Below are 26,396 nucleotides of genomic sequence, written 5' to 3'. Positions count from 1 at the left end.
TTTGTTGCCTGCGGTTGCAGAGAGAAGATTCCGTCGACCCACGGGAGATTTCTTCAGAGCTCCTGGTGCAGAGAGGAGGCAGGCTACCCCCAGAGCATGCACCACCTGGAAACAGTTGAGAAAGCCAGCAGGATGAAGCGATACAAGGTTGCTAGTAGTCGTCTTGCTACTTTGTTGCGGTTTTGCAGGCGTCCTGAGCAGTCAGCGGTCGATCCTTTGGCAGGTGAAGAGGGAGATGCAGAGGAACTCTGGTGAGCTCTTGCATTCGTTATCTAAAGAATTCCCCAAAGCAGAGACCCTAAATAGCCAGAAAAGGAGGTTTGGCTACCTAGGAAGGAGGATAGGCTAGCAACACAGGTAAGAGCCTATCAGAAAGAGTCTCTGACGTCATCTGCTGGCACTAGCCACTCAGAGCAGTCCAGTGTGCCAGCAACACCTCTGTTTCCAAGATGGCAGAGGTCTGGAGCACACTGGAGGAGCTCTGGGCACCTCCCCTGGAAGGTGCAGGTCAGGGGAGTGGTCACTCCCCTTTCCTTTGTCCAGTTTCACGCCAGAGCAGGGCTGGGGGATCCCTGAACCGGTGCAGACTGGCTTATGCAGAGATGGGCACCATCTGTGCCCATCAAAGCATTTCCAGAGGCTGGGGGAGGCTACTCCTCCCCAGCCCTGCCACCTTTTTCCAAAGGGAGAGGGTGTAACAACCTCTCTCTGAGGAAGTCCTTTATTCTGCCTTCTTGGGCCAGGCCTGGCTGGACCCCAGGAGGGCAGAAACCTGTCTGAGGGGTTGGCAGCAGCTGCAGTGAAACCCCGGGAAAGGCAGTTTGGCAGTACCCGGGTCTGTGCTAGAGACTCGGGGGATCATGTGATCTTAGACATGTTACATGGCCATGTTCAGAGTTACCATTGTGACGCTATACATAGGTAGTGACCTATGTATAGTGCAGGCGTGAAATGGTGTCCCCGCACTCACAAAGTCCGGGGAATTTGCCCTGAACGATGTGGGGGCACCCTGGCTAGTGCCAGGGTGCCCACACACTAAGTAACTTAGCACCCAACCTTCACCAGGTGAAGGTTAGACATATAGGTGACTTATAAGTTACTTAAGTGCAGTGGTAAATGGCTGTGAAATAACGTGGATGTTATTTCACTCAGGCTGCAGTGGCAGGCCTGTGTAAGAATTGTCAGAGCTTCCTATGGGTGGCAAAAGAAATGCTGCAGCCCATAGGGATCTCCTGGAACCCCAATACCCTGGGTACCTCAGTACCATATACTAGGGAATTATAAGGGAGTTCCAGTATGCCAATGTGAATTGGTGAAATTGGTCACTAGCCTGTTAGTGACAATTTAGAAAGCAGAGAGAGCATAACCACTGAGGTTCTGGTTAGCAGAGCCTCAGTGAGACAGTTAGTCATCACACAGGGAACACATACAGGGCATAATTATGAGCACTGGGGCCCTGGCTGGCAGGGTCCCAGTGACACATACACTCAAACAACATATATACAGTGAAATATGGGGGTAACATGCCAGGCAAGATGGTACTTTCCTACACTAAACACCCCCCTGAAGCTACGCCCCTGGGTTTGCCATCTTCCTCGTTGGTCCAGTTGTCATTGTGCCTTTTTTTAGGGTCGAGCCTTTTTAGCGCATTTGCTTGCTTGCGACACTGTTGTGTTCAGTAAAGGACTTGCAGCTCGGCCACTGCTCACCATTTGTTGTCTCCAGTTTCTGTCTTCTTTGCTGCCTCCTAACTGCCCAGCACAACCCAAACATCAGTTCCGTTTGCTTCGGTGGAGCAGGGACCAAGCACAGACTAATCAAATTTAATCAGTGCCCAACCATTGCTCCAGATGTGATTGAGGTACTCCTACCCCATCCACTGCCACTCTCCATTCTTCCCCTCAGCTAGTTTCCCAGCTGTTGTTTTAAGCAGATTGCAGTGTGTCCTTTTAAAGGGGTGTGTTTGGCAGGAATGTTACGCTGTGCAATGCACATAAACATTATTCAAAAGATGTGTGAATCGGGATGAAAATGAGTGCCACGAGGCACTGTTGTATAGGGGCTGCCCTTCACCCACTGACCCCATCTGCCATTCCCCTAGCCACTTCTCAGTTCCAAGTTCCAGCAGCTTGTCTTTTCTGTTGCCAAGATTCCCATCTGGAGAGGAATGTAACATAACAATGACATTTTATTGCACTCATCGAGAATGGACTGCGGGCTGCCTTATTGTGGCTTAGTCTCACAGGGCTATTTCATTGCCATTTTGCCAAATTATTTAATCTCTAAACGCTCTCCAAAGGGATTTTACATGGATTTAGTCCGTCTCATTGTCCACAAAATGCTGTTTTTCAGCTGAACATCCACACCACATCAAAGCACCGCAAAGAACACGTAATCACAACTGCCGCGCGCTGCTGTGCTAAAATCACACACTATTTTGAAAAGATTTTCATTAGTTTAATAATTGTATTTCATTAAGGAGATATGTGGCATTTTGGGCAAGGTGCCACCGTTGTGCTGGGGAACCAGGTTCAAGTCTCGGCGTCAGCTCGACATCCTGTGATTCTGGGCAAATCACTTAATATTCTAATGACTTCATGACGGTACTTTTGGATCGAGCTAGTACTAACAGCCATAAACTTACTCTCATGGCCGTCCTTAGAGCCTCCCTGCGAGAAGCAAAGAGGGAAAAACACCCAAAGATAAGTTCCACAAAGCCAACTGCAGCATTAAACGCCATGAAAAACCAGAGCTGTTAAAACCAACACATAGGACATCTACCAATAATATTTGTTGCAGCATTAGCGTTTATTAGTGAGCCTGGCTCAGTTTGTTGTCTCCCCTCTCCACACTGTGATCGCTGTTATTCAAACTGTTCGCCATGCGCTCACCGCCTCCTCCGTGCCCACAGCCACAGAAAGCCCTGGCTCAGCTCCAGCTCACCTACACTTAAATAGACACTCAAGCTCTGACAGATACACAGCTAAATAGAGGCCAATAGTTCAATACGGTATGACTGTACTGAGCCTGCTACTAAATCCATCAAGCAGTAAATACCATCTGAAGCCAATGCAAACTTGTTTCTTTCAAATTTCAACTGTGTCTGTCTGAAGTCTGAGCATTCAGTGAATTGTGTAATTCAGAGCTGGGCCTGTCTCAGACATATTGACTTTTTTTTTTAGGTATCTCCTGGGATATATATATACTATACAATGACAGCCCGTACCATACCATATAATGGCAGCCCGTACAATACTGAGCGATATTATACTGTACAATGACAGGCCATACCATACAATACTTAACTCTACAATGACAGACCATACCATATTATGCAATGAAGGCCCATGCCATGCCATACTAAACTCTACAATGGCAGATCATACTATACAATACCATACAATGACAGCCCATACCATAATATACTACATTACACAACTGCAAGACAAACAAATACATACCATGCTATAAAGTATACCATACCATACTAGACTCTACAATGGCAGACCACATCGTACTATGAAATGACTGACCATACTACAGCATACTACAATATACAATGACACACCATACTATACAATATCAGGCCATACCATACCATACTATGCAATGGGCAGCCATACCACAGCATATTAGACTATACAATGACATACCATACCATACTATACAATAACAGGCCATACTATATTGATTGCCCATACCATTCAGGCCATACCATACAATGACATGCCATAACATACTATACAGGCCATGCTATATTATACAGTGACATTCCATACCATACTAAACTATTCAAGGACATGCCATACCATACTAAACTCTACAATGACATGACATATCATACTATACTATACAATAATAGGGCATTCCATGCCATAATATACAATCACAGACCGTATCATACCATACCAAACTCTAAAATGACAGGCCATACCATACCAAATCATAACATACCATGCCATACGACAGGCCATACCATACCATACTGTACAACAACTTATCATGCTATACAAATACAGGCCATTCTACACCATTCCATACAATAACAGCCATATTGTACCATACAAAGACAGGCCATACCATAACATACTATATTATATAATGACAGACCATACCATACCACCCTAAACTATACAATGACAAGCCATACAAATACAGGCCATTCTACACCATTCCATACAATAACAGCCATATTGTACCATACAAAGACAGGCCATACCGTAACATACTATATTATATAATGACAGACCATACCATACCACCCTAAACAATACAATGACGAGCCATACCATACCATACTATACAACGACAGACCATACTATACTATGCCATACAATGAAAGCCCATCCTATACTATCCAGTGACAGGCCGAACCATACTATACTATACAATCACAGACCACACCCTAGCATACAATGACAGCCTGTACCATACATACAAAGTGAGGCCATACTATGCACTACAAAGACCGGCCATTCCATACTATACAATACACAGCGCTGGGATCCGCCACAAGGCCCTGGACTGGACCACATCCTTCTTCTCCGGTAAAACTCAGAGAGTCCGCCTCCCTCCATTCCTGTCGAAAGCCACCAAGACCATCTGCGGAGTCCCCCAAGGATCCTCTCTCAGCCCAACCCTTTTTAACGTCTACGCCAACATCGTCTGATCCCACGGCCTCAACATCATCTCCTACGCGGATGACTTCCAACTGATCCTCTCACTCACTAAGGACCCCGCCACTGCTAAGATCAATCGCCACAACGGACTTCATGCCATCGCCAACTGGATGGAGATAAGCCGCCTCAAACTGAACTCGTATAAGACTGAGATCCTCATCCTCGGCTCCAACCGCTCAGCATGGGACGACTCCTGGTGGCCTGCCACACTAGGAACCGCACCAACTCCCACCACCCATGCACGCAACCTTGGCTTCATACTAGAGTAATCGCTCACCATGACCCAGCAAGTCAACGCCGTCTCATCCTCATATTTCAACACCCTCTGCAGGCTTCGCATGACCTTCAAATGGATCCCCTTGCAACCAGAAGAACGGACACCCATGCCTTTGTCAGCAGCAGACAGGACTACGCCAACGCACTCTACGTGGGAAAAACAGCCAAGCTCCAGAGGAAACTTCAGCGCATTCAGAACGCCTCTGCACGCCTCATCCTCAACCTCCCATGCCACAAACACATCTTACCCCACCTCAGAGACTTTCACTGGCTCCCAGTCAATAAGAGGATCACCTTCAAACTCCTCATCCACGCTTACAAGGCTCTCCACAATGCAGGCCCTGCCTACCTCAACGAGCGTCTCAGCTTCCAAGTTGCCACCCGCCAGCTCCTCTCCACCAACCTCGCCCTCGCCACTGTCCCCTGCATCCACCGTACCACAACCGGCGGCAGATCCTTCTCCCACCTCTGGAACTCCCTCCCCGTCAACCTACGTTGACCCAGGACCTCCTGACCTTCAGGAAATGACTCAAGATTTGGCTAATCGAGCAGTAGCAACCTCACCCCACCTCCCCCAGTGCCTTGCGACCCTAACGGGTGAGTAGCGCGCTTAACAAGTGATTGATTGATTGATTGATACAAGGCTATAACATACCATAATACATTCTACAGTGACAGGCCATACCTTACTATACAATGATAGTCTATACCATACTCTACGGTGACAGGTTATTCTATACCATTCCATGCCATACAATGACAACCATCCCATACTATACAATGACAGGCCATACCTTAGCATGCCATAACCTGACAGGCCATACCATACTATACAATCAAAGGCCATACCATATCATACCATCCCATAAAATAAATGGCCATACCATACCATACTACAGAATGGAAGGCCATACCATGCTGTACCATTGAATGACAGTCCATAGCATACTACAACATGACAGGTCATACCATATTACACCATAGAATGACAGGCTATACCATACAACACTATGGAATGATAGACCATTGCACACCACAACACAACACGTCACTAAACAAAAAAAACATTGACAAAGGCAATAGATCCAGCATAGGCGAGACCTATTGGCGTTGCCAAAGCTTGTTTTATTTGGAGTTGTGTAACCATAAAAATCTGATATGGACAATGTTTGTTAAATACGTAAGAAAAAAAGTCACTTTTCGTTTACATTGGCACATGTTTGTTTGTTTCTGACAATTTTTGGTGAAAGCAACATGTTTTAATTTTGTGAATGTGTGCGTGATGAGAGGCCGTCTTTATTTGTAATTATGTTTCATCATTTTTAAACTTGGAAACGGAATCCACACAAATACACCCCACACTATGCCACATAATTCCAGTCAGCATAATTTCACTCAGCGTCATACACTTCCACACCATACAATTAAATTTAATTCGACACCACTTAATTTGACAACAATCCACATAATTCAACTCAATACAATTGCACAAGACGCCGCATACATCCAACCCACACCACAGAATTCCACATCATGCCACAAAATTCAACAGCACACCCCATAAGTAAACTCCACTGCATTCCACTCCACAACACAAAATACCATTCCACATAATTACACTCCACTACAAACACTCCGCATAAATCCAGCACACTCAGTACCACATAATTACTATCCTCATAATTCCACTGCACACCATGCCACACCATTCCACCACACAAATCCACTCCACACCACACAATTCCACCACACACCATTCCAGTCCAAGCCACATAATTCCAGGCCACACCACATGCATCCACCCCAAAACAAAACACATGGGCGATAGACATTGTCATTTACAACGCCAATAGCTCTATCTCTCTCAAATACGAGACCTATTGCACTGTAAAAGGTTGTTTCTTTTTCTGCCCATGCCGTGGGAGATCGGCATATGCTTGTTGAATGGTATTGTTAAAAGTTGCTAAAGATAATGTGAAAAAAACATGTGCCTATACTTGTTATCCTTCTGTTTCAGAAGGTCATGCTTCAATCCGAATATATAATTCTGCGGTGTACAGTTGCTGGACAGATTAAACTGGCTGCAGTTACTGTTTGCTTCCATTAATGTCCCCTCAAGAGTCGCTGTACTGAGCACACGCGCACATTGTTTGTCCAGTGCTAATATATATTTAAACAATATGCAAGAGGCCTGTTCGTTTTTCTTCAGCAGTACACCATATTCTTGATTTTTTACCTTTCTAGTGCAATAAGATGTTATTTATTTATTTGAAGGTCACGAACATAACCTTGAACGGGCTTACCATGAAGCTTTTGAAGAGAAGCTTTGTAAAGAGTTTGTGTCGTCTGATAAGTCTGTGGAAATATTCGGACACTTAGATGCCTTTGCAGTGAACGACATTCAGCAAGAATCATGTTCCTCCGACAAGAAGGCGCCGAGCATGTTCTGCACGTCTCTACCAAGGTAACAAACTGAAATACTGTACATTCCCACAAAACCCAAAAATAGTAAAATGAAGGTGGTGCACTACGGCGCAGCTTTCATGCCCTTTTCAGTAGCTAGTAGCGTCGTTAGCTTTAAACCATAGCCCTGAACATTATCCTGAAGTTTGGCAGCAGATTTGAACCCTTGTCCAGTTCATCTCCCTTAACCAATGTCCTTACTTTGGTTGCACGTCCACTCTGGCCAGCGGTGATCTCAGCATCTGTGTCCTCTGTGGGCTGCTCAGAATTGCCATTCACTGGGATGGCAGGCTTCTTGTAAACCCAGAGGTTGCTTGTTCGGTCCTCCCAGACTGATTTTGCTCAGTGTTCCGCCTGAGATCACCCTTATTGCTTCTACAGAATGCTTGGATGTATCTTATGTTACTGTGCACCTGCATGTTTTCCATGTCACAAATCGACTGAGGTACGACATGGTCTCAATGATGCCATGCTGGAAGACACACTATGACCACATGTTGTTATAACCCGTCGGAGTGACTAGGCTTATGCTCTCTAGTGCAATATCATTTCATTTGTCATGCCCACCACCCTCAAGCATATATGCTTGTTTCTACTCTCCAAGAGGTGTTTGCATTGGCCTAAGAGTCATGTTAAACAAAACATGAATTAGGCTCAGTCTCCATTGAAAGAAAACAGAAGAATACACTAAACCAGGATACAATCTTAAATTTGTTGGGAAGCATACATGTGTGTAACTATGGGTATTTACATTTTGTAACAATTCCTGTAACAATATATAGAGGGACTTCATTACTAGGTATCCTGAATAACACACTTCTCACACACCTCTATTCTCAGACTCAGGGCCTGATTCAGAGTTGGGTGGACGTTTTACTCTATCACAAATGTGACGAATATCCCGTCCTGCTGTATTATGATTCCCATAGGATACAATGGGATCGTACTATGGCGGATGGGATATCTGCATGTTTGTGGTGAAGTAACCCCCTCTGCCAAACTCTAAATCAGGCCCTCATGCTTTAATTGTGCTATGGGCATTAGCTTCACATCTGACCCTCCATTCTGATTCTGCCATTCTTCCGACTAACACCTAACTCCTGTGTGCGTGAAACTCTCCATAAGTGAAACCTCGACGAACGTGAGCATCAACGTAATCCCCAAAAATCGGTTTCCAGGCTATGCTGGAAAATAAGGCTCTCTGTGGGAAACCATTTGTATCTATTCTGCTACTCTTAGAGATGATTTCTATAATGCCTAGTCACCCCCAGCAACCTCATGCAACTTGAGGCTCTCTTTTCCCTACAGGAGGAAAGGTAAGTGGCATAAGGACACTGACCCCGCCCCCCAACCTCTGGCACTGATTGGGCATACCACGATCCTTGTACAGTGTTCCTCTACTCTTTCAGATAGCCGCGTGCTATACAGTAAAAAAAATTCTAGCATTTGCGCTAAGAATTTTTCAGTTCTATTAAGGACACGGAGGCGAGGATTATGCTTCTCTTTCAATGCTTTATTTTAACAGCAGCCAATGAAACTCATGGAAAGTAAAAAACTACATGACCCAACATCAGTCATATCACGTGATCAACCATAGAGGAGGAAGCCTATAAAGTGTTGCATCACACCCAGCCACTCCTCTTTCTTTGTCCCAAAATTCGCAACAGAAAAGTCAAAGTTTTAACATAAATTCTCAAACGAAATCCTGAAAAAAGATGAACTGGCATCCCACTTGACTGGAAGACGAATGATATCTCAGCAGTCCGAACTACCTCTCATCATTTCCTAGGAAAAATGAAAAAATCCAGGCCATAAAAACTGGAAAGCATATTAAATACTTATATCTACTATTCAAAAGGGAGGGATAGCACTGGAATACAGTAACTTGTACATACAATCAATAACATGAACTGTACAATCATATATATAAATATATACACAGTGCGGTGGGATAATCCTCGCCTCCGTGTCCTTAATAGAATTGAAAAATTCTTAGCGCGAATGCTAGAATTTATTTTATTCTATGTCAGGACCGGAGGCTCAGATTATGCTTGTTCAAAGCTGATTCACCACCACAGATGCTATATCAACAATAGGTTTATAATAAAACGTTTTAAAAGTTGAAGGCAAGGACCAATCCGCTGCCTTTAAAATGTCTTCCAAACGAGAACCCAAAACTAAAGACTTTGATGCCATCGCTCCTCTGGCCGAATGCGCACCAAACATAGAAACATCAATACCTGCCTCACTCAGCAACCAACGCATCCATCTAGCGAGAGTGGCTGAGGAAACAGGATGAAAAGGCTTAACTAAGGAAATGAGTAATTGACCCCCCATATCAGTACGAAATTCTTCTGTACTCACCTCGTAGGCTTTAAGGCATTGCACCACACAAAGCTTGGGATTGTCCACAAAACAGGGGTAAGAAACTGACTTCAAATTGCATTTTGTTCTACGTGAAATGGAGAAGGATACACCTTCAGGAGAAAAAACTCTCCTAGCTAAATCGAGAGCCCTAACATCTGAAACTCTCTTATAGGATATCAAACACAACAACATGGTGAGTTTAGCTGATAACTGTTTCCTAGACAAAAACCTATTAGCAGGCCAGGATTCCAAAAATCGAAGGACAACATTAACATCCCAAAGGGACGAATAACGGGGACGAGGGGGATTAGATAACCTGATACCCCTCATTAATTTACACACAATAGGAGACTCACCTATGGGTTTACCCTCTACTGGTAAATGGCCTGCGGAAATAGCGGATCTATAATTATTAATAGAACGGTAAGCTAGACCTGACGCTGCTAAGGAGGAAAGGAAATTCAAGACCAGACAGCTACCTTCTGAAGAAGGATTTTCACTCCTAGAACTACACCAAGCACTCCATCGCTTCCATGCCGAAGCGTATCTTTTGTGAGTGCTGGAGGACCAGGAACCCGCAATGAAGTCGGAAGACTCTTGCGAAAGTCCTGGGATGACCCATCTTTCCCTGAAAGACGCCATGCCATCAGGGATAGCTTGCCTGACAGGATCAACGGATGCAACAGGCCCGAGGGTCCTGGAGAAGATTCTCCCGGAAAGGAAGAAGGATCGGATGATCGCAACTCAGTTCCATTGCTACTGGAAACCAAGCTTGAGATCTCCAAAGGGGCGTCACCAGAACTAACTCCGCTTGCTGACGTCTGACCTGAGCCAAAACCCTGGGAATCATTAGGAAAGGGGGGAATGCATAACTCAGTTCCTGAGACCAGTCCTGAAGAAACGCATCCGTCCTTGACGCCTCCGGATCTGGTCTCCAACTGAAAAAACGCTTCATCTGTTGATTGAGACGAGATGCAAACAGATCGATCGAGAAGGGACCCCACCTCGCAGAGAGAGTTCGGAAAACTCTGAGGTGCAACCTCCAATCGCTGAACTCTCAGGTGACGAGAGTTCCAATCGGCCACTAAATTGTTGGCTCCGGGAAGGTATTCCGCCACCACTGAAATCCTGTGTTGAAGGCAAAAATGCCAGAATTACTTGGCAATCTCCGCCAGAATGCGGGAACGAGTTCCCCCCAACTTGTTGACATATCTCACTGCCGAGATATTGTCCATGCGAAGAAGAATACAACAATTCGTCTTGACGGGGAAAGACTCTTGATTGCAAAAGAGCCTGCTAGGAGTGCCAAACAATTTATGTGGAGACTCAACTCCGAGTTGGACCATCTGCCCCCCGTGGACACTGATCCGCAACGGGCTCCCCAGCCCCACCGACTGGCATCGGACTCTATCACTACATCCGGGAGAGAACTGAATATGGCCCTGCCGTTCCAGGCTTCCATATGATGCATAACGAAGACCCTTCTGAAGGTGAGAAATCTTCAAACGTTGAAGGGCTCGATAATGCAAGGGATCCGGAAAGATCGCCTGAATCGAAGAAGAAAGCAGGCCCGCCTCAAGGAGACAGTCTGTTTGGCTAATAGACACTTACATTTTTTCTTGATTGAACGGCTCTTCACAGACGGAAGAATCAGCAGAGATTGCAACGAGTTTATCTGGAATCCCAGAAAATCTATCCGATGAGAGGGGACTAGCACGGATTTTGGGGCATTTATTATGAAACCCAGACTTTGGAGCAGAGACACTGACCAATCGAGATGATTTAACAGGAGCTCCCGATCTTGAGCCATGATAAGAATGTCGTCTAGATATACAATCAACCTGACCCCTTGGGATCGAAGGAATTCCACTACTGGGCGCATAACTTTTGTCAAACACCAAGGGGCAGAGGCCAGACCAAAGGGGAGTACCTTGTACTCGTAATATTCGATCCCCCAACAAAACTGAAGAAACCTCCGATGAGGAGGAAAAATAGGAATGGTCAAGTAGGCGTCCTTTAGATCCAAACGGACTAACCAGTCTCCCTCTTGGAGCACATCTCTCAGTAAATGGATACCTTCCATTTTGAAATGACGATATATCAAAAAACCATTGAAGTCTTTTAAGTTTAGAACTAGGGGCGAACCGCCTCCCTTCTTGTCTACCAGGAATACAGGGCTGACAAACCCTGACGGATGACGAGGAACTCTGATAATGGCGCCCTTCTTGAGCAGAACCGAAATTTCTGCGGAAATAAGACTGTGTTCTTGAAGGGAAAAATATCCCTGCCTGGGAATGCATGTCTGATAAGGGGATTCGTAAAATTCTAGCTTGAACCCCTGCACGGTCTCTAGGACCCAAGCATCCGAGGAAATCATACGCCAATTCCCCAAAAACTTCTGAGTTCTGCCCCCCAAAATCACTTCTGAATTCAAGACCAGGCTCACCTGTGGCTCCCGACTCTTGGGAGAAAGATTGTTGACCTTTGGATCTCCCTCTGCGGAATCTGCCTCGACCGTACCTAGGTCTTGACGGGTAGAAGGTAGATGAGGAGGAATCGTATCTCTGATAACCCCCTCTTCTTTGTTGAAAGGATCCACGATGGGGGCCTTGTTGATTGAAACAGCCGAAGGCACGCCCTCTGTAGCATCCGGCCCCTCGAAAAAGTGGACGTAGCACTCTCCGGATAGATCCTTGTGCCTTGTCCAGACTGGCGTAGGTGGATACAAACTTAGACAGTTCCTTCATGAAAGGCGAGCCAAAAAGTAAACCCTGGGCCACGGGTCCTGATTCTGAAGCAGCGAGGTCTGCTAGTTTGGGATCCAATTTCATCAAAACCGATCTGCGTCGCTCAGACAAAATGGCGCAATTAGCATTGCCCAAGAAATATAGAGCTTTCTGAGCCCAGCCTACCAGAATATCTGGGTTAATAGGATCACCCGATTTCTTGGCTTGAAAGCTAATTCGAGGATCTTGGTTAGAGGACAGGAAATGTCTAAGAGTTTATCTTGGCAGCCACGTCATGCGCGATCAATACCCTTCTTAGGATCCTTAGCGGATTTTTTGAGAAAGGTTACTAGGGTAGGATCTAACTCCGGAGTCTCTGTAAACTTGGATGGAAAATCAGGCATGGGGCACTCAGACCTTAATCTCAAACGAATATCTTTATCAAACCCATGCCTAATATGGGCTTCTACATAATCCGCCACCTCAGGGGGCGGTAGTCACAGAGAAGATCTGGGGTGTATGATGTCCTCTGGTTCGAAAGTCAACACCTTAGGGGTGGGAACCTCCTGGTGATGAGCTTTCTTCTTGCGTTTACGAGGAGGCGCGTCCTCTTGTTCGGAGGAGGGCTCAGAGGAAGAAGACGAAGAGGGTGGATCATCCTTACCCTTCTTATGTGAACCTGCATTGTAATCATGCTCTCTTGCCATATTCCTTATAAGGGATTCGAAATCCGCAGCATGCGGGTTAGACAGTTGTTTTTCGGTCTGCGGGATTGCCGCAAAAGAAGGGTCCTCCATGGTAGATGCGCTCACTGGCGCTGCCCAAGCCTGTTGATCAACCAGGCCCAAAAGGTGATGCTTGATGGGCTGAATGGCCTGAGCTAAGGCCTGATTAACTGAGTGACGCACACCTGCGTAAAGAGCGTAAACCAAGTCCTGGTCAAACGAGCCAGCAGTATCATCCATATAGTACAGCTCTTCGGCTGGGTCATCATAGCCAGCCATACTGAGTTACAGCAGAGAGGAGCTCCAGGGAGCAGTATAAGAAATAAAATAATAAAGAATAAATCAGGGCAGGAATCACAAAATTAAGAGTCTTTAAGGTGTGGAGGGAGCTGCCCTGAAGGAGTTAAAATCCTTAAGCCAGGCCCAGCCTGAGTCAAAATTGTTTCAACCACAGTGTCCATGCACTGGGGCGTAGATGGGAGCTAAGCCGGTGGAGGTATTTCAAGAGGGTCTAAAGAGCGTTTAAAACGCTTTGATTTTACGAGGCAGAACCTCTAACAAACAATCCCCAACAGAGGATGTTACTGGCACAGAAGCGCTAATTTCACACAAGGCTCTAACCAAAAAACAATGGGAGTATCCTATCACCCTCAACTGCTTAGGATACTAATTAAACAATGCTCAAACAAAAGTTTAGCAGGAGAGGGACAAATTAAGTAATTATTACACGAAACCAATATTAACTCTTGGTTCGGAGGGATAAAACTATTTTCCTTATTTATTATATTTGTAAATATACACACACGTATAAAGGTCAGAGTCAGACTTCCTACCTATACACAAAAGACACTACAGTGGAATATAATACACTTATATGTACATATTTACAATAATACCAAACATGTAAAACACATAATACATACAATATAACTAAATATGTGCCCTACTCCAACGATTTCTAGAAAAGTCACAACACAGAATATTATAAACAAAGTGATCAACAATTATATGGTGACCAAGGATCTTGCACCCAGCTGTATACTGCCTTAATTTTCTTTATACAAGGTAGTAAGTAGTGCTATATAGGTTTCTTTTGGAATCAATTGATTATTTGCTCAGACTCCTTGGACCCATTGGAAATATGTCGACGCGTTTCGGCCTAACAACTATAGGCCTCATCAGGACTGTCGGAGAACACTGGCTACACTATAAGAATAAAAAACACACATTATACGTAACCTCTTACATTCATCTTTTCCACCACCTAACACCAAATGTGTCAAGTATCCGTGTCAGAATACCTCTACTAGCCCCTTATTTGCAAATCCGTATTACTATTAGACACCACATATCGTGCCTAAATAGTCACTCTGGGATAAACAATGTATTCACAGTGCATGGCACAAAAAAATATATCCACCTAGGTGGCTCAAATTATCAAATATGCAAGCTACAACGTCAAGTGACCCTTTCAAGTTATAATTCATACCTTTCCTTTCAATTATAGGGGGTGTACGAGCTTAAAAACTCAATTTTCGAATGCTAAAAAACAGAACAGAAGAACAGGGCAACCCGCCCGGTTAATCTTTAAAAGAGCGGCTGCTATGCCATCAGAAAAAGTGTTAAGGAACACCAAATGGTGGCTTACCTAACTACTGGCGCCCCTCGTTTACAAACCGGCGTCTGTGTAGTGATTTCACCATGTTCTGAAAACATCAAAATATCGAGCGTATAAAGATCTATTGAAGTCTAGACATGGCTATCTGCACGCGCTACATAACCTCCACAACTCCTGCAACACGAACACTTACTTTTCAAGTTTTTGGCAAACGCCGCAAGTCCGCACTCTCGGTGTCAAAACATGCAGCTGTAACGCTGCTCCTACTCTTTCAAGAGTATCGGGAACTCTGGCGCACCCAGAGGGGTCTATAAAAACAAAAGACGGGCTACCGCTAGCCCGCGTCCACATATTCAAATGGCCTGATCTAAAGGCCATATTGTGGCGACCGCGTTGGTATTCGCCTAATTCTCACCCCTACGATAGTTTGATTCTGTGCTCATAATCTAACAAGGAAGCCAAATATCTAGGAAAACACAATGCTATAATTCAAATCCGCACTTTGCACAGGTGCACAATCCACAAGGGAGTGCCAAGCTCTTATTGCACAAAAAATTAGCTATTTTAAAATTGTTTGGAACTCAATAGGAGACTACCCTTACTCTTAAGTTTTATTCATTATTTCTGAATATGTGTTCGGAGTCAAACTACCATAGTGTCTCTGGGGACATCTCTTCAAACTTGCATCTGAAACACCTCCCAATGGTTATACATACATCTGATAGTTTAGAGAATATCCAAATTTTTATCAGACATACTGTCATTTCAGCTTGTCTGTAACAATACCAGTATAATTATGACTCTACAGAAATGGCAGATTCACACAGTTCGATATATACACATGTTGCGTCACCTAATTAGGGACCACGTTTCATCACAATCGTTAAGTCCTGTTTTGGCTGTTTGAAATTTCTCGATCATTCTTGCTTCCAGCTTCAATAGCCTTGACGTAGTTGGAGGACCATCCATCTTTGGTTGAATAACAGCCAGCACTGTCCATTGAATGTCATCTGCTTTATGTTGAAGTTCCACAAAATGATCAACTAACAGTGCCCCTTTTATGGTGCATTTAATCCTTAATCGATGTTGAAGAATTCGACTTTTAATTATTTGTGAAGTCTGCCCAATATATGTTCGATTACATGGACAAGAAATGCAATAAATGACATTTTTTGTGTTGCAATTTGAAAAATCGACTTGTACATGCTTTCTACCATTTATTGTTACTTCTTTTGAGTCTAGAGTGAATTGACATGCAGTACACTTCCCACACTTAAAGTGCCCCTGCAGGGTTGGCAACTGAAGCATGGTCCTTAGATCTTTTTTCTCTGTTTTATTTTGGGCGGCTTGTACCAACTGATCTTTCAAACTCCTCGCTCTCTTAAAGGAGAACAGTGGTTTCTCTATATTAAGATCTTTAATGATCCGCCAATTTCTTTCGATAATTGTGCGTACTTTATTAGCCTTTGGGCTAATGGTCAACACACACGTGAGTGGAATCTCAGTCGTTTGTTTCTTAGGTACCAGGAGTGTTTCTCTGGGAGTAACCCAGGCTCTTTTAGCTGCATTTTTGACTAACTTCTTTGGATACCCTCTTGCTGTTAGTTTGGAAACCAATTCTTCAGCATGATTATAGAAATCGTTCCTATCTGTACAATTTCTTCTTATCCTGAGGAACTGGCCATATGGTAGATTTTCTTTGAGAGTTCTCGGATGGCCACTAGAGTAGTGAAGAAGTGTGTTACGGTCTGTAGGTTTTTTATACAGACTAACTTCCAATCTATCATTCCTGGCTAGGATCACCAAATCCCAAAAATTGATTTTACATCTATCCTTACTCATGGTAAATCTGAAATCAGCAGTTCGCTGGTTGAGCCATTCAAAAAAAGTTATTAACATGTCTTCCGTCCCTTTTTCAAATCATTTGGATGTCATCTATATATCTGAACCATTGAGAGATGTTAATTTTAAAGGGATTAGACTGCTCGTAGATCCATTTATGCTCAAAGCAATCCATAACCAAGTTGGCAATTTCTGGGGCAAAGCTGCACCCCATTGCTACTCCTTTTACTTGTCTATAAAGTTTTTCATTACATTTGAAAAAATTGCTTTTTAGACATAATGAGGCCAGCTCCACAAGAAAATCTGTGGGAGCGATGACTGGTTCCGTATTAGCATTTAGTACCTGCCTGATGATCTCTAATGCCTCATCCTGTGGAATATTAGTGTACAGAGATTCTATGTCAAAGGTGACAAGAATTTGATTATCCTCACTATATGCTAGATTTTCAAGCTTGTTGAGGATATCCATGGAATCTCGAACATAAGCTGGCGTTTTCACTACGAACGGTTTCAGAAATACATCCACAAATTGAGCAAGAGGTTCCAAAATGGAGCTGCATGCAGAGACTATTGGTCTACCTGGTGGGTCTTTTATATTCTTGTGGATCTTTGGGAGAATATAAAAACAAGGGATCCTGCCCTCACTTTGATTAAGGAATTCAAATTCCTTTTTGTTAATCCAACCTTGGTCTCTAGCTCTCTGTGTCATTTCAGTAACCAAGTATTGAACTTGTTTTGGTGCATTAGCAGGCAAAACCCGGTAATGTGTACTATTATTCAACTGCCTCATCACTTCTTCATTATACTGTTCTACTCCCCAAATCACAATACCACCACCTTTGTCCGCCGGTTTAATTACGATGTCCTTATTTTCAGCGAGGTGGGCAATAGCTACTTTTTCCGTTTTAGAACAGTTGTCTTGAAAATACGTTTTTTTAGAGTTCAGGAGATCTAGTTCTTTGAGCACTAGATCTTCAAACACTTTAATTTCTCTAGGCATCTCATTTCTATCTGGCAGAAAAGTAGATTTAGGTTTAAGACCACTATTCGGACTAGCTTCTATTGGAGTAGTAGAGCTGAAGAAGGATCTCAATCTCACTTTCTGCAGAAAATTCAATACTTCTATTTTACTTTCTATGGGGTCCTGATTTCTCATTGGCACAAAGGACAATCCCTTACTCACAATCTGTTTCTCTACCTGTGAAAGGGAGTACGACGACAGGTTATAAACAGGTATGGCATCTTCTGATTGCCTCATTGCCTCCTGTAAGCTCTTCTCCTTGTTCTGAAGAAATTCTGTTCTTGAAATTGACCCCTTGGAATCCCTCCTCCTCTGTTCCCTCTGCGGTTCCCTCTGCCTAAAAAAGGGTATGCCGGATGGGATATTGCCTGTGATTCTAACTCAGAATCCGAAGAGGTGTCTGAAAAATTGATGAATCTTTTGCGTGATCGCGTTTGGTACTGTAAATTTAGATTACTAGGATTGTTATTCTTGTAAAAATCTGCTTTTAGATAAGGGTAAACATTCGTTATGTCAACATTTTTTATATCTCGTGACAATTTCGTAATTTTTTGATTGATCGTGTTTGTTTTAAACTCTAGTATTATTTTGTTCACAGATTCCAACAATTGTTGAGCATTCTGTATTGTTTTATCTGAAAAGATTTCGCTTTCCAATTCAGCAATTTCCTTTAACTCAGCTTCGCTAATCCTCAGTGCTGTCTCAACTGAGAGTGCTAGCCAGTCTCTTGAGCATTTAGTCCCTGCCCCTCTAAATTGGGACAGATATTTCGGGTCACCCGTAAAAATTACGGGAATGTTTTTAACTTGTAAGCCCTGTGGGATAGTGTTATTCATAAGGTGTTCCAATAAAACCTGGGCATGCAATTGGGTTTTAGTATTCTTTTTCTTAAGTTGTTTAAGTCTTTCAATTTTATCTGATTTTGGGATATCACTCAATGGTGAATCACCACTTAACAATGAAGGTAATTCCAATAATTTGGCAATCTGTTCTTCTGTATAACAGACTGCCTGGGATTCTGACATCTTGGTACTTGAAGATAATCTGATAAATAATCCTCTACTTGTAAGACGTCTAACATCTGACCTGAAGTGTGTGTTATAGTCTCATTACTTAATTCGGTCACACAAGCAGCGAGACCCTGCTGTACAACAGCCTTTATATCCTGTAAAGATCCCACACACCTAAAAAGGTGTACAACAATCTAATCAAAAAACAAGGAGAGTATCCTATCACCCTCAACTGCTTAGGATACTAATTAAACAATGCTCAAACAAAAGTTTAGCAGGAGAGGGACAAATTAAGTAATTATTACACGAAACCAATATTAACTCTTGGTTCGGAGGGATAAAACTATTTTCCTTATTTATTATATTTGTAAATATAGACACACGTATAAAGGTCAGAGTCAGACTTCCTACCTATACACAAAAGACACTACAGTGGAATATAATACACTTATATGTACATATTTACAATAATACCAAACATGTAAAACACATAATGCATACAATATAACTAAATATGTGCCCTACAGATAAAATTGAAAGACTTAAACAACTTAAGAAAAAGAATACTAGAACCCAATTGCATGCCCAGGTTTTATTGGAACACCTTAAGAATAACACTATCCCACAGGGCTTACAAGTTAAAAACATTCCCGTAATTTCTACGGGTGACCCGAAATATCTGTCCCAATTTAGTGGGGTAGGGACTAAATGCTCAAGAGACTGGCTAGCACTCTCAGTTGAGACAGCACTGAGGATTAGCGAAGCTGAGTTAAAGGAAATTGCTTAATTGGAAAGCGAAATCTTTTCAGATAAAACAATACAGAATGCTCAACAATTGTTGGAATCTGTGAACAAAATAATACTAGAGTTTAAAACAAACACGATCAATCAAAAAATTACGAAATTGTCACGAGATCTAAAAAATTTTGACATAACGAATGTTTACCCTTATCTAAAAGCAGATTTTTACAAGAATAACAATCCTAGTAATCTAAATTTACAGTACCAAACGCGATCATGCAAAAGATTCATCACTTTTTCAGACACCTCTTCGGATTCTGAGTTAGAATCACAGGCAATATCCTATCCGGCATACCCTTTTTTAGGCAGAGGGAACCGCAGAGGGAACAGAGGAGGAGGGATTCCAAGGGGTCAATTTCAAGAACAGAATTTCTTCAGAACAAGGAGAAGAGATTACAGGAGGCAATGAGGCAATCAGAAGATGCCATACCTATTTATAACCTGTCGTCATACTCCCTTTCACAGGTAGGGAAACAGATTTTGAGTAAGGGATTGTCCTTTGTGCCAATGAGAAATCAGGACCCCATAGAAAGTAAAATAGAAGTATTGAATTTTCTGCGGAAAGTGAGATTGAGATCCTTCTTCAGCTCTACTACTCCAATAGAAGCTAGTCCGAGTAGTGGTCTTAAACCTAAATCTACTTTTCTGCCAGATAGAAATGAGATGCCTAGAGAAATTAAAGTGTTCGAAGATCTAGTGCTCAAAGAACTAGATCTCCTGAACTCTAAAAAAACGTATTTTCAAGACAACTGTTCTAAAACGGAAAAAGTAGCTATTGCCCACCTCGCTGAAAATAAGGACATCGTAATTAAACCGGTGGACAAAGGTGGTGGTATTGTGATTTGGGGAGTAGAACAGTATAATGAAGAAGTGATGAGGCAGTTGAATAATAGTACACATTACCGGGTTTTGCCTGCTAATGCACCAAAACAAGTTCAATACTTGGTTACTGAAATGACACAGAGAGCTAGAGACCAAGGTTGGATTAACAAAAAGGAATTTGAATTCCTTAATCAAAGTGAGGGCAGGATCCCTTGTTTTTCTATTCTCCCAAAGATCCACAAGAATATAAAAGACCCACCAGGTAGACCAATAGTCTCTGCATGCGGCTCCATTTTGGAACCTCTTGCTCCATTTGTGGATGTATTTCTGAAACCGTTCGTAGTGAAAACGCCAGCTTATGTTCGAGATTCCATGGATATCATCAACAAGCTTAAAAATCTAGCATATAGTGAGGATAATCAAATTCTTGTCACCTTTGACATAGAATCTCTGTATACTAATATTCCACAGGATGAGGCATTAGAGATCATCAGGCAAATACTAAATGCTAATACGGAACCAGTCATCGCTCCCACAGATTTTCTTGTGGAGCTGGCCTCATTATGTCTAAAAAGCAATTTTTTCAAATGTAATGAAAAACTTTATAGACAAGTAAAAGGAGTAGCAATGGGGTGCAGCTTTGCCCCAGAAATTGCCAACTTGGTTATGGATTGCTTTGAGCATAAATGGATCTACGAGCAGTCTAATCCCTTTAAAATTAACATCTCTCAATGGTTCAGATATATAGATGACATCCTAATGATTTGGCAAGGGACGGAAGACATGTTAATAACTTTTTTTGAATGGCTCAACCAGCGAACTGCTGATTTCAGATTTACCATGAGTAAGGTTAGATGTAAAATCAATTTTTTGGATTTGGTGATCCTAGCCAGGAATGATAGATTGGAAGTTAGTCTGTATAAAAAACCTACATACCGTAACACACTTCTTCACTACTTTAGTGGCCACCCGAGAACTCTCAAAGAAAATCTACCATATGTCCAGTTCCTCAGGATAAGAAGAAATTGTACAGATGGGAACGATTTCTATAATCATGCTGAAGAATTGGTTTCCAAACTAACAGCGAGAGGGTATCCAAAGAAGTTAGTCAAAAATGCAGCTAAAAGAGCCTGGGTTACTCCCAGAGAAACACTCCTGGTACCTAAGAAACAAACGACTGAGATTCCACTCACGTGTGTGTTGACCTTTAGCCCAAAGGCTAATAAAGTACACACAATTATCGAAAGAAATTGGCGGATCATTAAAGATCTTAATATAGAGAAACCACTGTTCTCCTTTAAGAGAGCGAGGGGTTTGAAAGATCAGTTCGTACAAGCCGCCCAAAATAAAACAGAGAAAAAAGATCTAAGGACCATGCTTCAGTTGCCAACCCTGCAGGGGCACTTTAAGTGTGGGAAGTGTACTGCATGTCAATTCACTCTAGACTCAAAAGAAGTAACAATAAATGGTAGAAAGCATGTACAAGTCGCTTTTTCAAATTGCAACACCAAAAATGTCATTTATTGCATTTCTTGTCCATGTAATCGAACATATATTGTGCAGACTTCACAAATAGTATAAAGTCGGATTCTTCAACATCGATCAAGGATTAAATGCACCATAAAAGGGGCACCGTTAGTTGATCATTTTGTGGAACTTCAACATAAAGCAGATGACATTCAATGGACAGTGCTGGCTGTTATTCAACCAAAGATGGATGGTCCTCCAACTACGTCAAGGCTATTGAAGCTGGAAGCAAGAATGATCGAGAAATTTCAAACAGCCAAAACAGGACTTAACGATTGTGATGAAACGTGGTCCCTAATTAGGTGACGCAACATGTGTATATATCGAACTGTGTGAATCTGCCATTTCTGTAGAGTCATAATTATACTGGTATTGTGACAATCAAGGTGAAATGACAGTATGTCTGATAAAAATTTGGATATTCTCTAAACTATCAGATGTATGTATAACCATTGGGAGGTGTTTCAGATGCAAGTTTTAAGAGATGTCCCCAGAGACACTATGATAGTTTGACTCTGAGCACATATTCAGAAATAATGAATAAAACTTAAGAGTAAGGGTAGTCTCCTATTGAGTTCCAAACAATTTTAAAATAGCTAATTTTTTGTGCAATAAGAGCTTGGCACTCCCTTGTGGATTGTGCACCTGTGCAAAGTGCGGATTTGAATTATAGCATTGTGTTTTCCTAGATATTTGTCTTCCTTGTTAGATTATGAGCACAGAATCAAACTATCGTAGGGGTGAGAATTAGGCGAGTACCAACGCGGTCGCCACAATATGGTGTTTAGATCAGGCCATTTGAATACGTGGACGCGGGCTAGCGGTAGCCCGTCTTTTGTTTTTATAGACCCCTCTGGGTGCGCCAGAGTTCCCGATACTCTTGAAAGAGTAGGAGCAGCGTTACAGCTGCGTGTTTTGACACCGAGAGTGCGGACTCGCGGCGTTTGGCAAAAACTTAAAAAGTAAGTGTTCGTGATGCAGGAGTTGTGGAGGTTATGTAGCGCGTGCAGATAGCTATGTCTAGACTTCAATAGATCTTTATGCGCTCGATATTTTGATGTTTTCAGAACATGGTGAAATCACTACACAGACGCCGGTTTGTAAACGAGGGGCGCCAGTAGTTAGGTAAGCCACCATTTGGTGTTCCTTAACACTTTTTCAGATGGCATAGCAGCCGCTCTTTTAAAGATTAACCGGGCGGGTTGCCCTGTTCTTCTGTTCTGTTTTTTAGCATTCAAAAATTGAGTTTTTAAGCTTGTACACCCCCTATAATTGAAAGGAAAGGTATGAATTATAACTTGCAAGGGTCACTTGACGTTATAGCTTGCTTATTTGATCATTTGAGCCACCTAGGTGGATATATTTTTTAGTGGCATGCACTGTGAATTCATTGTTTATCCCAGAGTGACTATTTAGGCACGATAGGTGGTGTCTAATAGTAATACGGATTTGCAAATAAGGGGCTAGTAGAGGTATTCTGACACGGATACTTGACACATTTGGTGTTAGGTGGTGGAAAAGAATGTAAGAGGTTACGTATAATGTGTGTTTTTTATTCTTATAGTGTTGCCAGTGTTCTCCGACAGTCCTGATGAGGCCTATAGTTGTTAGGCCGAAACACGTCGACATATTTCCAATGGGTCCAAGGAGTCTGAGCAAATAATCAATTGATTCCAAAAGAAACCTATATAGCACTACTTACTACCTTGTATAAAGAGAATTAAGGCAGTATACAGCTGGGTGCAAGATCCTTGGTCACCACATAATTGTTGATCACTTTGTTTATAATATTCTGTGTTGTGACTTTTCTAGAAATCGTTGGAGTAGGCACATATTTAGTTATATTGTATGTATTATGTGTTTTGCATGTTTGGTATTATTGTAAATATGTACATATAAGTGTATTATATTCCACTGTAGTGTCTTTTGTGTATAGGTAGGAAGTCTGACTCTGACCTTTATACGTGTGTGTATATTTACAAATGTAATAAATAAGGAAAATAGTTTTATCCCTCCGAACCAAGAGTTAATATTGGTTTCGTGTAATAATTACTTAATTTGTCCCTCTCCTGCTAAACTTTTGTTTGAGCAATTTCACATGCGGCAGCGCCTCATAAACGCCCTTGTGGGGAATAGAGTAAAATCCAGGTTGCGCTCCGGAGCGAGCGCTTAAGTCTGACCCCCCGGGGGATATGTAAATAAATAATAGAGGCGCTCCGAGTGAGCGCGAGAGCACACAAGCAGAAACGCTCCGACCAAGCGTGAAAGATTAGCCGGTGTGAGTGCACAAATCCGAAGCGCTCCGATCGAGCATGAAGAAAAATAACTCGGAAGACACAGGCGGCTCGGGGAAAGGCTTCACACGCGTCTGGCTGTACACGCGGTGAAGCAGGGGAAACAATGAAACGTGGGTTATAAAACGCGCTCACGCTGACCGCAGGTCATAAAAGAAGGGAAAAGAGAAAGGGAAGAAAAACCTCACCGGCATGATAAAGGACTGCGCTGGAAGCGCGAGTCCACGCTCCCTGCTCCCACTCCACTATATGTGAAAGCATTCCGAGGGACGCTTAAAGGGGGAGGGGAAAAGCCCGCTCCAACACTTTTAAAACATCTATACAGTTTAAGTAAAGTAAATCACACTTATCTGGCTGCGAAGCAGCAAAGAAAGAGGAGTGGCTGGGTGTGATGCAACACTTTATAGGCTTCCTCCTCTATGGTTGATCACGTCATATGACTGATGTTGGGTCATGTAGTTTTTTACTTTCCATGAGTTTCATTGGCTGCTGTTAAAATAAAGCATGGAAAGAGAAGCATAATCTGAGCCTCCGGTCCTGACATAGAATTGTCACATGCATACAGATTCTGTTTTTATTCTTCAGGTCTGCAACCACACTATGTTGTTCAAATGAAAGTGTAAGACACTAAGGGCCCAACTCACAAAGGTACTTACGTGTCGTAAAGTTACAAGAGCCGAGTCTCCACACTCAAGGCAGAATCTCCTCACACTGCACTGCAGAGTGTACAGTGCAGAGATTCTGCCGCGAGTGCGGAGATTCAGCTCATAGTGAGGAGACTCTGCCACACTATGGAGACTCCATACTCGTAACTTCACTACACGTAAGTACCTTCGTGAATCGGGCCCTACAGATCTAAGCAGGTTGTGGGAAGAGTGAGGTTTTGACCATGTACTATAATGAATGAAATACCCTCTGCCTTAAGTTAGAGGGATATTCCAAGCCACCTTGGAGTTCTATAACCTTATAAAGGAACTCAGCCTTCGACCTTGTTCCCGTATATTGGCATAAAGCTCCTTAGTGACTTGCAATATCCTTATATTCTACGGGGGGGCTACTTTATACAAAAAACAACTGTTTCCATTTTATCAGTCTTATACCCGTTTTATATGAAGATTGTACATTAACACAAAATATAAACAGCAACAAGCTGTATTCCCCTAATTAGGAAAGCAGCCAGTTGTTATTACAAGCACTGTTATTTAGGACATTAATTCACGCGCGAGCTGAGCCAAGGTCATGTGGCTTCTGCTGCAACCTCTCGGCCTCGTTCTTTGGAATCGTGCGCTAGGCCTGGGGAAGAGGCTGGCTATTATTGTTAGTGAGTTGTTACTCGACATTTCACATCCTGTTTCTTACTGCCCGTCCGGTCTGTGACGGAGCCAGCTTTCGGAGGTTTTGGCAGCATGCAGCATTAAAGAGCAGTGATGCAGATACGGTATAAATGCGCACTGATAACGTTTTGTGCCGATGATAAAACTCTCAAGCGTTCTATTTTAGGTCGAAGTCTGTGGTATCAAACGCAGCCATCCTGCTGTTAAGTGGAGAGCGTGGCAGCGGTAAATCAGCTCTCGTGGCAAGCTGGGCGAAGTCCTTTAAGCAGAGGCACCTGGACATGAAAGTCATTTCGTATTATGTTGGCAGCAGCAGTGGAGCCGGTGATGACATCATGTCTTTTATGAAATATTGCATCACAGAACTCCGGTGTCAGCACTTTGGTAAATCTTTTTAAACTTCCTTCGTCCTTTTTCAGTCTTCATGGCATAACAAATGTTCAGGATTACTACCGTTAATGAGAATCCTAGAATTTCTTTATGTCATACTGCTGTGGACATGAGGGCACAAGAACTAAAAAAGAGGGAGGAGTAATTGGCATAAGCACTGTACGTCGTCATGTAGAATGGCATTACAGGAAGTGATGCCACAGACCTATCACTTTCCTCACTTTTAAGAGTTTGGGCCAATTTTAAGGTCAAAGCAGAGATGCAGTCTTCCCTGTATAGGAGAGAAGAATGTAAGCGTGTGCTTTCAATGCATGTACTCAGAGCTAAATCACCACAAATGTATATACATACATGTAGTTTGTAATTGCGAAGGAGTAAATGTTTTTTGTAGTACCTGTACCCAATTTGAAAGAATAGTGGATACAAATTTAAATATTGGATCATTTGCGTGTAATGAAATCGTGAGTATGAGTGCATACCTGCTGTGCCTTGGAATGTAAT

The 26,396-nt window shown here is 42.8% G+C and overlaps 1 protein-coding gene across 1 annotated transcript in view; it reads left to right on the top strand.

Annotated features, from left to right (window-relative positions):
* Positions 1 to 26,396, top strand: part of LOC138287955 (putative tetratricopeptide repeat protein 41) — a 574,376-nt gene that overhangs the window by 164,282 nt on the left and 383,698 nt on the right. Inside the window, exons 5-6 of the mRNA XM_069228994.1 lie at positions 7,230 to 7,419; positions 25,672 to 25,889. Coding sequence (XP_069085095.1) covers positions 7,230 to 7,419; positions 25,672 to 25,889 — 408 coding nt within the window. The remainder of the gene's footprint in view (positions 1 to 7,229; positions 7,420 to 25,671; positions 25,890 to 26,396) is intronic.

The sequence above is a fragment of the Pleurodeles waltl genome, chromosome 4_1 (assembly GCF_031143425.1).
Source record: "Pleurodeles waltl isolate 20211129_DDA chromosome 4_1, aPleWal1.hap1.20221129, whole genome shotgun sequence".
In the NCBI taxonomy this organism is placed as follows: domain Eukaryota; kingdom Metazoa; phylum Chordata; class Amphibia; order Caudata; family Salamandridae; genus Pleurodeles; species Pleurodeles waltl.
The sequence above is the reverse complement of the archived record's forward strand: the minus strand, read 5'-3'. Positions and strand labels throughout refer to the sequence as shown.